This window comes from Psammomys obesus, unplaced genomic scaffold, assembly GCF_907164565.1.
Source record: "Psammomys obesus unplaced genomic scaffold, mPsaObe1.curated_primary_1811, whole genome shotgun sequence".
In the NCBI taxonomy this organism is placed as follows: Eukaryota; Metazoa; Chordata; class Mammalia; order Rodentia; family Muridae; genus Psammomys; species Psammomys obesus.
Genome location: NW_026590062.1, coordinates 5,077,147 through 5,091,018, shown reverse-complemented (window position 1 = coordinate 5,091,018; position 13,872 = coordinate 5,077,147). Strand labels below are relative to the sequence as shown.

Below are 13,872 nucleotides of genomic sequence, written 5' to 3'. Positions count from 1 at the left end.
TAGATAGATAGATAGATAGATAGATAGATAGATAGATAGATAGATAGATAGGTAGAAACCTGTAGATAGATAGATAGATAGATAGATAGATAGATAGACAGATAGATAGATAGAGATTGATTCTCCTGCCTCAGTCCCCAATTAGTGGACTATAGGTGTGCAGTGTACCCAACTCTAAGATTTTTTTTGTGTACACTTGAAACTATATTCGCTAGTTGCTTGTTAACTAACTAACGAATGTATTTAGTTGATGATGTTGAGAATACCACTACCCCTGAGCAGATACTCTGTGCCCTTGTTAATTCTTCTAGTGCTATAGTTGAGAGTGACTAAGTTACTTGGGTCTGCTTGATCTGATGCCTACAAATGAATTTCTCTCCCTGTGTACTCTTTTTTAAAATTTTATTTGTACGTATGTGAGTGTTTGCCTGCATGTGTGCACCAAATGCATGCCTGGTGCCCACAAAGGTCAAATCTGGAAAAGGAGTTAGAGGTGGTTATGAGCCACCATATGGGAGCTGGGAACCAAACCCAGGTCCTTGCCCTACTTTAATAAGAATTTATTATTTTCTGAGAACTGTCAGACATTGACGCCAAACACATTTCCTCACAAATTGGTTTGGAGGTTAGACACATGTTGGCATGTTCTAATTCCAGGCACTATGAAGGATATTGACTTCTGAGGCCGCTATGAGCAGCATAGTGGGATCTGGATCCAGAAATCGAAGATTAGTAGTGGTGGTGGTTGGTGGTCTCAGAGACTGATATTATTTTGGGCTTGTCAAAATTGTCACCTTTCTAATTTCAGAACAAACACTCCATCTCCAAGATCTCTCCTCTCCTACTCTTCTGGGGTGTCTTTCCAGCTCTGTGTGCCACACACAGTATTTTATTTGTTTTTGTTTTTTTTTTCAAACGTAAAAGCTGGGCAGTGGTGCCACGCCCCTTTAGTCCCAGCACTTGAGAGACAGAGACAGGCAGATCTCTGTAAGTTTGAGGCCAGCCTGGTCTATATAGTTTAATTCCAAGACAGCCAGGGCTGTTACACAGAGAAACACTGTCTGGAAAAAACAAACAAACAAAAGGCATTTGATTCTAGACTATTATTTCATTAAAGGTATATTAATGGTCTTTAACTTAATGCTTTAAAGGTTAACATATAGCCTGACTAGAATATATTTTATTGTTCATATGTTTAAAAGTCTAAGTGAAAGGCATTTTTGGTTGTTTCTTTTATATCAATAATTAGTTCTGTAGGTTTGAAAACATGTATCTACCCAGGTCTTTATTTTTTTTTTCCACAATATGAGCTAACATACTTTATTTATATACGTTTGTCTCTGGAGATTATTGTACAGATTCCCCCCCCCCCTTTTTTTTCCATTCTGGCAGAGGGTGGATTATCCATTTCTTCAAAAGTGGTCTCTCCTCTCTGCTCTATTTCCTGTTCTCACCCTAGGCCGATTCTCTTGCTTTGGGTGCTCTCTCTCTCGTGCATGCTCTCTTTTCTTAGACAGGGATGGAGGGAGACGTAAATGAGTCTCTGGGAGTCACTGCTAGACTTGGAGAAGGGCCTGGGACCCGGGTGTATGTTCAGTGCTCGCTGCTCTTCCCTGGTGGTTTTCATGAACTGTGGCCTGGACTTAGGAGGATGGTGTCACTCTAGTTTTGCAAAAAATACATTTCAACAAGTACCTATTTTACTTAGACTTTACTTTACAAGTATCTTATTTTACTTAACACTAATTTTGTTGTTTTAAAAGTTGATTTTTTTTAAATGGTTGGTTTTTACATTTAGAGAAAAATTGGAATGCCAATAGAGTATCCGCATTCCCCATATCCAGTTTTGTCTTGTTTCAGACATATAATATTAACATATGCCATAATTAATAAAGTCCTTACACTGCCAAGGTTTGTACGAAATGTCTCTTTTCTGTTCCAGAATTCCATGTTACATTTAGTTATGTATTCTTAGGCTCCTCTTGGACTTTTATTGTTTTGGTGGCCTTGATAATTTTGGTGTTAATTTTCAAAGTATCATAGAACCCTGGAGAACAAGAAAGCACAGGCATAAATATATGTATATTTGTTAACATTCTCCTTAGACTTTACTGGTTAACTTACTGTTTAAGTGAAAATATAATTCTAGGAGAAATTTCTTAGAGTAGACCAAAGGCTGTATTCTGTACAAAAGGCCAATTTCTGCTTATCCTTTATCAAAGGGTTGGGACACCTGAAATGGGGAGTTGTTTCCTGTTAAAGAAATGTAAGGACAGATTAGACCAACCAGCACCACCTGTCTGAACCCCGCCCTTCAAGTGGATTGGATTGTTTCAGTTGCTTAGAAGGGCTGCTCACTAGCAGCTGTTTGATGAATATTTTTAAGTCTCTCTGTTCTTTTAGAACACAAGCCTAATTTATCTGGCCTCTCAGTAACACTGGTTACTGAGTTCTTGCTTTTGCCTTCTGCTCAGTTTTCATGTTGGATAAAACTAAGTATTGCAGTTTTAGGCTTGCAGTTAGTTCTTATTTCTGCATCCTATGTTTGTGAAGTTTCTAAAGTGACTGGAACAGCCTCCGTTTGCAGGTCTTACAGTATCAGGATAGCATAGAGCAGTTTACACGCTGGGCAGTAGACATTTCTCCCTTGTTGCTCCCTTTCCCTTTATAATTTATGTGACTTTTTTTGACCTGTATACTAGAGTGACCTTAACCGAATGAGTGGTCCCCTTAATGTGGTCAATTTGAAACTTTTGCTGAACACTGACTTCACTAATGTCCTCAGGAGTTTAATTTTGGATAGTTACACTAGAACTTTCCCGAGTGCACCAAAGATTGAGTATTGTTACTTTAATGAGACTTGAAGTTTTTGGCTTTTGGACATACTGCTTTTTAAATAGGAGAACATACTTTCATCTGAACTGCTGTTTATCTCACACAAGTGAAAAGATAGGCTTGTTTCCTTCAAGCCAGTGGACTCTTTTTTTTTTTTTTTTAATTTACCATTAAGGAATGTTATTATTTCTTAAATTTTTTTTATTAATTACAGTTTATTCACTTTGTATCCTAGTGGACTCTTTTTTTAGCTGAGTTACTTGAAACCATCTTTACTTTGTGTGCTGTTTTTCACACACAATTTGGTTTATTATTGCCCTCCACTAGCAGGAAAACCCATTAACACAAAGACTGTGTTTGTTTTGTTCATCACCAGTGCCCCTCAGAAAGTTTCTCTGCCTCAGTAACCAGTCAAGAATGAAAGGATGAGCCAGAAATAAGCACGCAGGGCTTAGTAATAATGTCTGGCTTAAAATAGGTCTCATTGGGCTGCAGAAATGCTGCGGTGGTGAAGAACACTGACTCCTTCCTGGGGGCTTGGGTTTGGTTCCCAGCACCCACAAGGCAGCCTGTAACCATCTAGCTCCAGTTCCAGGAAATCCAGCACCTTCTCACTTCCAGCACCAGGCACACGTGTGCACAGACGTGTGTACAAACCAAGCAACATGCATAAAATAAGGCCTGAAACTGAACTTGCCTTAATATTTTGGAAATGTATTAGTATATTATATATATAGCAACAAATACCTATTAAGCTATGATTTGGAGCACTAAATACATCAAGTAGCTTAAACATAAATCAGCTCTGTCATTTTCTTGTACTGACCCTGAACTAGTCACCTCAGTGCTTGTAACTATCTGGTGTTGAGCATGAACGATGCCTCCAGGAGAGACCTCTTTTTAAAAAAAAAGTATGAGTATTTTGGTTGTTGGGCTCATTTTTAGGTTGCTTAAACTATAGTTTAATCAAAAGATGACTAGTTAAATTTCATTTGAGTCCCAAGTCTAGAACCTCATGCCCAGGGAGAATAAACAAAACATTAAGTGTTTCCAGTAGGAATGATGTTTTCTCTCAGACAACTCCTTCCGTGTTCCAAGAAGAGGAGAATATTTTTGTAGCTGTGAATTGGGCAACATGCCCTCTGTGATAAGAGTGTTTTGTTGTGTTCCCTGTCTGGAAAAAAGAAAAATGGGAAAAGGAAAAAGGCTTTGGATTTTCAAGTTTTTAAATCCTCCTTTTTTTCCCCCCCAGCACTTAGAACAAGAGAAGCATGAACTGAGAAGACGATTTGAGAATCGAGAGGGGGAGTGGGAAGGACGGGTGTCCGAGCTGGAGACTGATGTGAAGCAGCTGCAGGATGAGCTGGAGAGGCAGCAGGTCCACCTTCGGGAGGCAGATCGGGAGAAAACTCGAGCCGTCCAGGAGCTGTCAGAGCAGAACCAAAGGCTGCTGGATCAACTCACCAGGGTGAGTCACAAGGGTTTAACTATCAAGCGCTAAATGTGGAGGTCGCTTCTGTACTGGCAGGGTATGGTATGTGTGCAAGGAGTCAAGTTTTTTTTCCTTCCACTAGGTAGATTAGGGAATGAACTACGGCTTTGCGTATGGAGCCCAGGTGATATCAACAAGTATAATAAAGGTGTAGGGAGCCAAGATGCCATGGTTAGACCGTCTGTGAAACAGTTTCTTAATGTTCTCACCTTTAAGATAAAGGTGCTGCACTTGATGACATGTGGTATTTGTTCGGGCTCTAAAGGTCTTTGCCTACGGAAAGTCCATTGTCACTTGTAAAATTGCTGATTCACTAATTCAGTACTTAGAGGTGCTGTCTTTAACTGAACAGCTTAGGGAGATGAGTGTACATTATGAAAGGAGTGTCCATAGTTAGGGTTTATCACCACATCAAGTAAAAATTCTTACACATTTATAGGATAATGTCAGAAGTGTAATTAACTAAGGCTAAGACTAATCATCGCAAAGAAGGTGGTTGGGAGTTAAATGAGTAAAACCTAATTTAAATACAGCACATTCCTTTTAAATAAATATGGGGATGGTCTGTAACTTTACATGCTTTTTAAAAATTAAGACCTGGGAAATGCAGGAGGTGATGGTGCCTGCCTTTAATCCCAGCACTGGGGAGGCAAGGCAGAGGCAGGTGAATCTGTTCATTCAAGGCCAGCCTGGTCTACAGAGCGAGTTCCAGGACAGCCAGGGCTACACAAAGAAACCCTGTTTCAAACAAACACAAACCAAAAAAAAAAAAAAAAAAAAAAAAGACCTGGGTTTACTATTGCACCTTAATGTTTCTTGTATGCTAAAAACAAGACTAGATATTCTTTAGTTACTAGGAAAAAATTGTGGCCTCTTGTCCCAGCCCTATGCCCCTGTACCTTCTGTGGTCTTGCAGAAAGGCTGGAGGCAGATGTGGTAAGTGCTCAGATCTTGCACCAAGGTGATAGCTGACAGCACATGATAGCATTTGCTGTCACAGTTGCTTGCTTTGCTTTGGGATGGTGAGACAGGTATGAGGATCTTCCTGACTCCCAAGGAAAGCATGAATTAAATACTGTTAGTGGGGAGAAAGGAAGAAGAAAAAGAGATGATATTGTGTAGCTTGCAAAAGAGCTACTTGTAGAGAAATTCCAGCAAATCTGAGAAATGTGAGGATACAGTGATAGAGAAAGCCAGGTAGCTTTCTGGATTCATGTAGAGACACTATCACTGTTGGCTTGCCTGGAAAGCAAGAGTAGCACAGTCCAGAAGGCATTTCACAGGGCCAGCTCCATATCAGCATTTCTGAATCAGCTCTGAAACCCTTTTTAGTAACTGGGAAGGGAATTTCTATCCTTGTAAAAATTTTATAGGTTTTTGAGTCTTTCATTATTCATGAAAAATTAACTAGAGAAGTCTGGCCAGATTGCTTTCTTTGTTCAAAAACGTTTAATATAATTCTGAGCAAGTGTTTCAAATGGAATTTATGGAAAGAATGCAAAACAAAAACCAGAGCAATCAGAGAGAAATTAAATTTTCTTGGGCCAGGTTCATGTGCAGACTCGACCCTGCTGTTATGTGATGTGGTAAAAGATACATGAGCAAGATGGAGGAAGTTAGAAAGCAGATGTTTAACATGCCACGATACAGAACTTGGAAATGACTCTGCGTATTGTTAACCTGATGAACCTGTTCATGCCTCCGTTTCCTTAACTTTAAAGTGAAGTTAAAATTTTTTGCTGCAAACAAGTACTATTGAAATTAAAATGGGAAAATGTGGGCTGTAGATACTGCTCAGAGGTAGAGTGCTTACCTAGCTGCCAGAGAAGCCCTGTGTTTACGCTCTACAACTGTGGTTTGCAACCTGTGAGCCACGGCTGCTCTGGAGGTCGAGCAGCCCTTTCATAGGAGTCACTTAAGTCCATCGGAAAACACAGATATTTACATTACCATTCATAACTAGCAAAATTACAGTTACGAAGTAGCAGCAACAATAATCTTTACGGCTGGGGTCACCCAGCCTGAGGAACTATATGAAGGGGGCACATCATCAGGAAGGTTGAGAACCCCTGTTCTGGTAAGAGGGAGTAGCACACGCCCGTGCAGACTGCTCACTGCCTTTAGAGCTGTCCCGTTGTAGGAAATCCCGGCGAGGTGCTTCCAGGTGACCCTACCAGGTCTACATTCCTGTTATCCTTGAATGTGGCTTCCCCTCCTCCTTTCTCCTCGCAAGCAGGACAAGTCCCCGAGGCTTCTGTCAGCACCAAGTTTAGATTGCACTTTATTATTAACGGGTATTCAGGAGCGAGAGGAACTAAGTACTTTGGAGGGAATTAAAATTCTCATAGGACAAGATAGCAGCCACCAGAAGTGGCAGAAGGCCATGTTTTGTTTCTCGTTTTTGCATTGTGTTTAATGAGGTTTGCTTGCTCCCTCCTCACCCCCCCGCCCCACAGGGCAGGGTTTCTCTTTGAAGCTCTGGCTGCCCTGGGATTCTCTTTGTAGAACAGGCTGGTTTTGAACTCAGAGATCTGCCTGCCTCTGCCTCTCCAGTGCTGGGACCAAAGGCATGCACCACCTTATTTTTGCATATATTTGCTTTGGCTGCCATGGGCTCCAAGGTTGCTCTTAACAGAAACAAAACAGCTGTGTTGAGACATAATTCATACACATAAATGTTACCCTTTAGAGGTGTTCAGTCGGGTGGTTTTACTGTGCTTACAGAGTTATGCAACCGTCACTACTGTCTACTTAAAGAACATTTCACCTTTCCAAAAGGAGTGTTGTAGCCATTAGCAAACACTTTTCACTATAATCCAGAACCCCTGTGCCTTTTGTGTGAGTGCCTTCTTTTATTTAGTGCTGTGTTTACTGGGTTCATGCATGTTGCAGCATGTATCAGTACTCACCCCATGTTATGATGGAGAAATAGCTCATTGTTGTATATAGCAGTTTGTTTACCCATTCACAAGCTGGTGGGCATTTCCCATTTCTGTTCTTTGATTAGTGTGAATAAGGCTGCTATAAACATTCATGGACATGTTTTGTGTGTCCACAGATCTTTTTAGCTAAAATGGAATTCTGTGTGTATATATGTATGATATCCCATGAGCTTCTGAATCCTCATTATGCTGAGAGAAGGCATTGATACCATTCTCATTTTACATCTGGGAAAACTTCAGGGAAGAAAGATACATGACTTGATTAAGTTTCTTTCAATTCAGGACTGATTAGATTTTCTGTACCCTCCATTCCAGACTTCTAAGGCAGCAGTGAAGATCACAGACTTGGAAGCCAGACAGCCCTGGGGCTAAACACCAACTCTGGCATTTTCTAGCTGATTGAATGTAGGAAAGTTACTTTACCTTACCTTTAGTGTGTTCCTTTATATAATGGAAACAGCATTAACCAGGTCATGTTTTGATGAGTAATAGTTACATGTAAGGTTCAAACCACACACAGTACCCAGTGTAAGTGGCTGCCATCACTGGTATATCCTCATGTAGAGGCAGTTCTGCATCTAGTCAAACTTTGATGTCTTCACAGTGGAAGAATCTGAAGTATAAAAGGAAAAACTATGCCAGGCCTGGTGGTGCAGCCCCAGTCTGGGCACTCAGAGGCAGAAACAGCCGGATCTCTGTGAGTTTGAGGTCAGCCTGGTCTACAGAGTCAGTTCTAAGACAGCCAGGACTGTTACTCAGAGAAATACTGTCTCAAAAACCAAAAACCAACCAACAAACCAAAAAAACCCCAACAAACCAAAAACCCACAACAAACAATAACAAAAATATTAAAAGTGAGGTAGGAAGTGAGTGTATTATATTCCGTGATACCCTGTATCTGCTAGCATTGCTTTATATGTTGGAGTTACCTTCTCCAATTTATTTGGTCATTTGGACAAAATGTCCCTCTAAGTTCTCTTCTAGTGCTTAAGAAACTCTCTCTCTCTCTCTCTCTTTTTTTTTTTTTAACTCAGGCTGACATGTTTGAGAAAAGTGTAAGTTCGCTTTCTAAATTAGAAAGTAACACCATGGTGGCAGTGACAGTAGGGTTTAATATAGTGGTTCTTAAACCTGTGGGTCAAAACCCCATCAGTGGTTGAATGATCTTTTAATAGGAGTTGCCTAAGACCATCAGTAAAACATATATATTTAGATGACATTTCGTAGCAGTAGCAAAATTACAGTTATGGAGTAGCGACCAAAAAAAATTTATTTTATTGATTTTGGTTTCTGGAGACCTTGGCTTTCCTGGAACTTACTCTGTAGTCCAGGCTGGCCTCAAACCCATAAGATCCCCCTGCCTCTGCCTCCCAAATGCTTGGATTAAAGGTGTGCACCACTGTCGCCAGGCTAACGAAGATAATTTTGAGGTTGGGAGTCACCATAACATGAGGAAGTATATTAAAGGGTTGCAGTGTTAGGAAGATTGAGAACTGCTGGTTAAACAGGACCTGGTAGAGGCTCTCCAGCAACTCTCATCCTAACTATCAACAGCAGGAGTACAGTGGGACTTGCCATCCCAGAGAGGAGAGACGAAGGCAGTGCTCTTTGCCTGGGTTCATATCTTAAAAGGTTAAATTGGGGAATTTTTATGAATCCTGATACATAGTTTCCAGGTGCTAGAGATTCTCAGGACACTGGTGAGGCCCCATGGAATGTTCATAAAGCCAGCTGAAAGCCAGAGCAGTGGTTTGAAGGATAAGGAAACAGTCCTTGTTTCTAATAACAGTGATACCAGTAATAGCAGGCTCCGATTTAGCAGTTTCCTCTTCAGGAGCAGTTAAGTAAGATTATTTTCAAAACTAACCTCAGTCGTGTTAGAAACTTCAGTCAGAGGTAAAATAAGGCAATTTCACATTTTATATTACTAAAACAAAATATATTACTATATTTGAAACATGAGGGACAAGCTTGAGCACCTACTGACCAAAGAATGAAAAAAACCGATTGATTTCTTCCGGAGAATGAGATTTAAAATTGCCTACGGAATTCTGAGCTTTTCCTTCCTCAAAATGTGTAGCTCTAGAGTTTGGAGAAACTGATTAGGTCATCATTTTATACATTTGCCTCTAGTTTTATAAAGACACATTAATTATTCCTTTCCTTCTCTCATGTGTCCAGCCAACCTTGGTTCTAGACCCATTTTACTTACCAGGGTCCACGCAGGATCTCAGTCTATAGGACTGAATTATATGGTGTTAGTGACCCTTTGGATGGAATTATGTTGTATGTTTTTGCTTTGTCTAGTTAAAAACTTAACAGAATATTACAAGGATACAGAAAACTGCAGAGAAAAGTATAGACCCAGCATTTAGAAAACCGTAACATTTTGAAGCCTGATGTCATGGCACATGCCTATATCGGGCTTGGGAGGCTGAGGCCAGCCTTGGACTACATACATAGCAAGGCCTTCTCTCTCACCCTCCACCCGCCCAAGTCTTAACACTTTGTTTTATTTAGTTGAGATTTACTTACGAGTGTGTTTCTTTTGCAGTGCTGAGGTTAGAGCCCAGGGCATCTTGCATTTTGTGCCTGTTTTAATACAAAGAAACATTTTTTATTTGTGTATCAAAGGTCTTTTAGAAGGTTAAAATATCATTTTACACTTGTATCTCTCATTGCTATCTACTGTCTTAGAATCAGCTTTCCATTCATACTTTTTGTACTGATGCATATATGGATGTTTATGTATAAATACATCATTATATGTGTTCATAGGCATTTATTAAGAGTGTATAATTTTTTATATTTTAGACATTTGATAAATGGAAGTATAATGGAAAATGGTTTGCAACTCCTTGTCTGGGTTCAATACTGTATTCTTTGATTTTACTCAGGTTGTAATATAGGCTGGGTATTGCTTCAGTTTATTTATATGAACTTATTTTGCATTCTGTTATGTAGATACAGTAAAATATAGGTGTTTTATTGGTGAACATTTAACTTCTAGTTTTTCCACTATTACAGCTTTTCTGTGATGAATATTTCTGCACCTTTTCTTATGTGCATATATTTAATTTCTATGTAACTAAATCTATTAACAGGAATTTCTGCATCTGAATGTAGACCCATTTCAGCTTTATGCAATATTGCCCGCTTCTTGAAAGCCTTGGTACAAGGCATCTTAATCAGCAGTGCATGAGAGAGTGTGTATGTAGTCCTCATCTTTACCTGATTCATTATTATCAGATTTTAGATAGTCTTACCAATCCCTTGTATGTGAAATGGAAATTTTATTGTTTTAATTTTCATTTCATGAATTACTTGTGAAGTTGAGCGTCTTTTACTGTATGTTTATTGTGAATTGCTTGTTTGCTTTCCTCTTTAGGGGGTCTTGTATTAAAAAGAAGTAGGCTTTTAAGAAAAGATTTTATTTTGTTTTGTTGCGCACATGCATGGGAATGCAGTGCCTGTGGAAGGAGGGGTGATGAATCCCTCTGGGGCTGAAGCTGGGTGTGAGGTGCGGCAATGTGGGTGCTAGGAATTGAACTTGTGTCCTCTGGAAGAATAGGATATAACTTTAACTGCTGAGCCATCCATCCAGCCCCAAGTATTTAAAGTGAAACCATTTCCTAAATGGTTTTTCTTTTGTGTTTTGATTAATCCTGCCCTCTTGAGCATAACAAATGCTTTTTAATGTTTGAATATTTAATCTACCTGGAATTAACTTTTGTATGATATGAGATAGGAAACCAGTATATTTTCTACTGTTTCCATCCTGATTTCTGGTCATATATAGGTTTTCTAATTTAAAAAAATTCTAGGGCTGGAGAGATGGCTCAGAGGTTAAGAGTGTTGTCTGCTCTTCTAGAGTTCCTGAGTTCAATTCCCAGCAACCACATGGTGTTAATAAATAAATTTAAACAAAAGAAAAAGAAGAAAATTTTAATACTTACTTTCAATTGAAGAGACAAGGTAACTTAATTTTGTTCTTTTCTTTCCTTTTTGCTAATTAAAAACTGGAAACATAAAATGGGGGAGGTTTATGTTTTGTTTTGTTTTTGAGACAGGGTCCCTTCCATACAGGCTGTGTGTAGCTTGTCTTGAAATCAGGGACCTCTGGTGGGTGCCACCACATCCAACTCTCTGTAAAAGTTTATAGAGAACTTACTTATTTGCCGAGGCCACTATAACAACATACCACAGACTCTGGCTCTCAGTTTTGGAGGCTGGAAGTCCACAGTCAGGGTGTGGCCAGGATCATCAGTTCCTTCTGACCAGAGGATCTGTTTCAGTCCCGTCTCCTTGGCTGGTAGGTGGTGCTTCCCTGTTGTTCCTCTTTGCATTCGTTTACCCTCTGTCTCTGTTTTATTGTTTTGTCTTTTTTTTTTTTTTTTTTTTTTTTTTTTTTTTTTTTTTTTTTTTTTTTCCTTTTTGAGACAGGGTCTCCCTGTGTTGCTATAGCTGTCCTGGAACTCAACATGTGGACCAGGCTGACCTTGAACCTGCCCCTGCCTCTTGAGTGCTGGGTTTAAAGGCATTCATCAGTCTTGTCTCTGTTTTGAGATCCACACTCCTTGCATAAGACTACTGGTTATATTGACTTAGGACCCTCCCTTAGGATCTCATTTTAATTGTTGACATTACAAAGGGAGCCAGCGAGATGGTTCAGGGCTAAGAGCACTTGCTACACTTGCACAGGACCCAGGTTTGACTCCTAGCACCCATACAATGCCTCACAACCATGCACAACCTCAGTTTCAAGGAATCTGACGCCCGCTTATGGCCTCTGCTGGTGCCAGGCATGCAAGTGGTGCACAGGCATACCCATACAAATAAAGTAAATTTTAATTTGTTTACATTTCCTTTTCTCCAAGTAAGCTCGAATTCTGAGGAAATGACATTTGGACTTTAAAAGAGGACACAGTCCAACCCATAGTAAGAATATTTGGGGGGAGCTTTTGCTTTGTTTTTGCCAGTAAGACACTTCTTGGATCCTGGTTGATGCTGTCCGAGGGAGATATCCCTGGTAATGCCACTTTCCTGGAGGGTTTCATACTCTTCATAACACCTTTCTACGGTAAATACCCATATCCCTAAGACTCAACAACTAAGGGACATAGCGGCCACTGAAGAGATACACAGAATACTTAATCTTATTTCTTGGGAAAGTTCCAAGTCCACCAATCTCATTTTTTTTCCTCTAAGGGCTTGCCTACATTTTAGTCTTCTGAGTAAAGGTGGAGGGTTTTGTTTTGTTTTTTGGCTTGTTTGTTTGTTTTTAATTTTGTGGTGCTGGGGTCTTTTTTAATGTGTTATCCAATAGATATTTCTCGAGCGAGGAGGCCCTGGGAATACAGTGGGAACCCAACGCTTCTTTTATGAAGCCGGCAGGAAGAGATACAAATAACGAAACCCATCTGTAGACTGTAGCAGGTGAGAAGGGTGGTTTGTGGGACTAGCCGCAGAAGTGGAGCTGCTTTAGAAGGAGTGGGCAGGGAAGGATGTTGGTGAGCACATCTGAGATGACTTCCCACAAGTGTGGCAGCAGCCACGGAAGAGCCAGAGGAATAGCGTTCTTGGATGGATACCTTTTTGTCTTTGCTTTTGGTTTGTTGGGGTTTTTTTTGGTTTTTGTTTTTTTTGATTTTTCGGTTAGTTTTTTTTTTTTTTTTCCCTCCAGACAGGGTTTCTCTGTGTATCCCTGACTGTCTCAGAACGTGCTCTGTAGACCGGGCTGGCCTTGAACTAAAGAGATCCATTTGCATCTGCCTCCCAAGTACCGGGACTAAAGGAGCGCGCCCGATGTTGCCACCTCCACCGACAGCACCGCCGCCAGGCAGGATGGGTACCTTTGAAAACAGGACCATCTGTGTTTTTGACAAGTATCCATCGGGATGCGCAGTCAATAAGAGCTTGATGGTTGCTTTCAAATGATTTAAAATAATTAGACTACAAATAACGTGGTTAGAACTGTACCTTTCTGAAGACTAACCCCTGTGTGCATAGACTACTGTATGAACCATTTCATGTTCACACAGTATATATTGTTTAAAAAAAAAACAAAACAGTGGCCGTAGGAACCATGGATGTCCGTGCTTGGGCAGACAGCTATAGAAGAGAATGGTGACGTGGTTGCTTAGAAAGATAGCACAGTCTTCGTAGGTACTCGGGAAATTGTGCAAAACCTGAAGCTGCTGCGAGCTGAGAAGAACGATGAACTGTGGTGTTGATTTGCAGTCCTCGATCCTCCGTTGAATGGCGCTGTGCCTTCCTGCTCTGTAGGTCAGTTGCTCACTGGCTTGTAGCCTTCTCATCTTGCTGATGGATAAGGGAAGTGAGTGTTCTAGCTCTTGGGCAAAAATGTTCTTGTCTTGTGGGAGAGTTGGCCTCTGTTTCGGTTTGGAGATTGTACTGTCTTCCATCCTCTCTGGAGCATGCACTATAGACAAAGGGACACCAGCTGTACGCCATCTCCACCATTACAGACTATGGTGGCCTGTAGTTTGGAGGAGGTGGCTGCAGGAGTGCCCAGGCTGACTTGTGACTGCCTCATAGAGCGTGTGCAGTTCCTTCCTGTGCAGCCTGTTGGCATCTTCTTAA

At 40.5% G+C, this 13,872-nt stretch overlaps 1 protein-coding gene across 3 annotated transcripts in view; it reads left to right on the top strand.

Annotated features, from left to right (window-relative positions):
* Positions 1-13,872, top strand: part of Bicdl1 (BICD family like cargo adaptor 1) — an 87,677-nt gene that overhangs the window by 2,763 nt on the left and 71,042 nt on the right. For all 3 annotated transcript variants that reach the window (XR_008719984.1, XM_055605709.1, XM_055605708.1), the window contains exon 2: positions 4,088-4,303. Coding sequence is in view for 2 of the 3 variants with exons in the window: in XM_055605709.1 (XP_055461684.1) it covers positions 4,088-4,303 (216 nt within the window). In the remaining variant the exon portion in view is untranslated. The remainder of the gene's footprint in view (positions 1-4,087; positions 4,304-13,872) is intronic.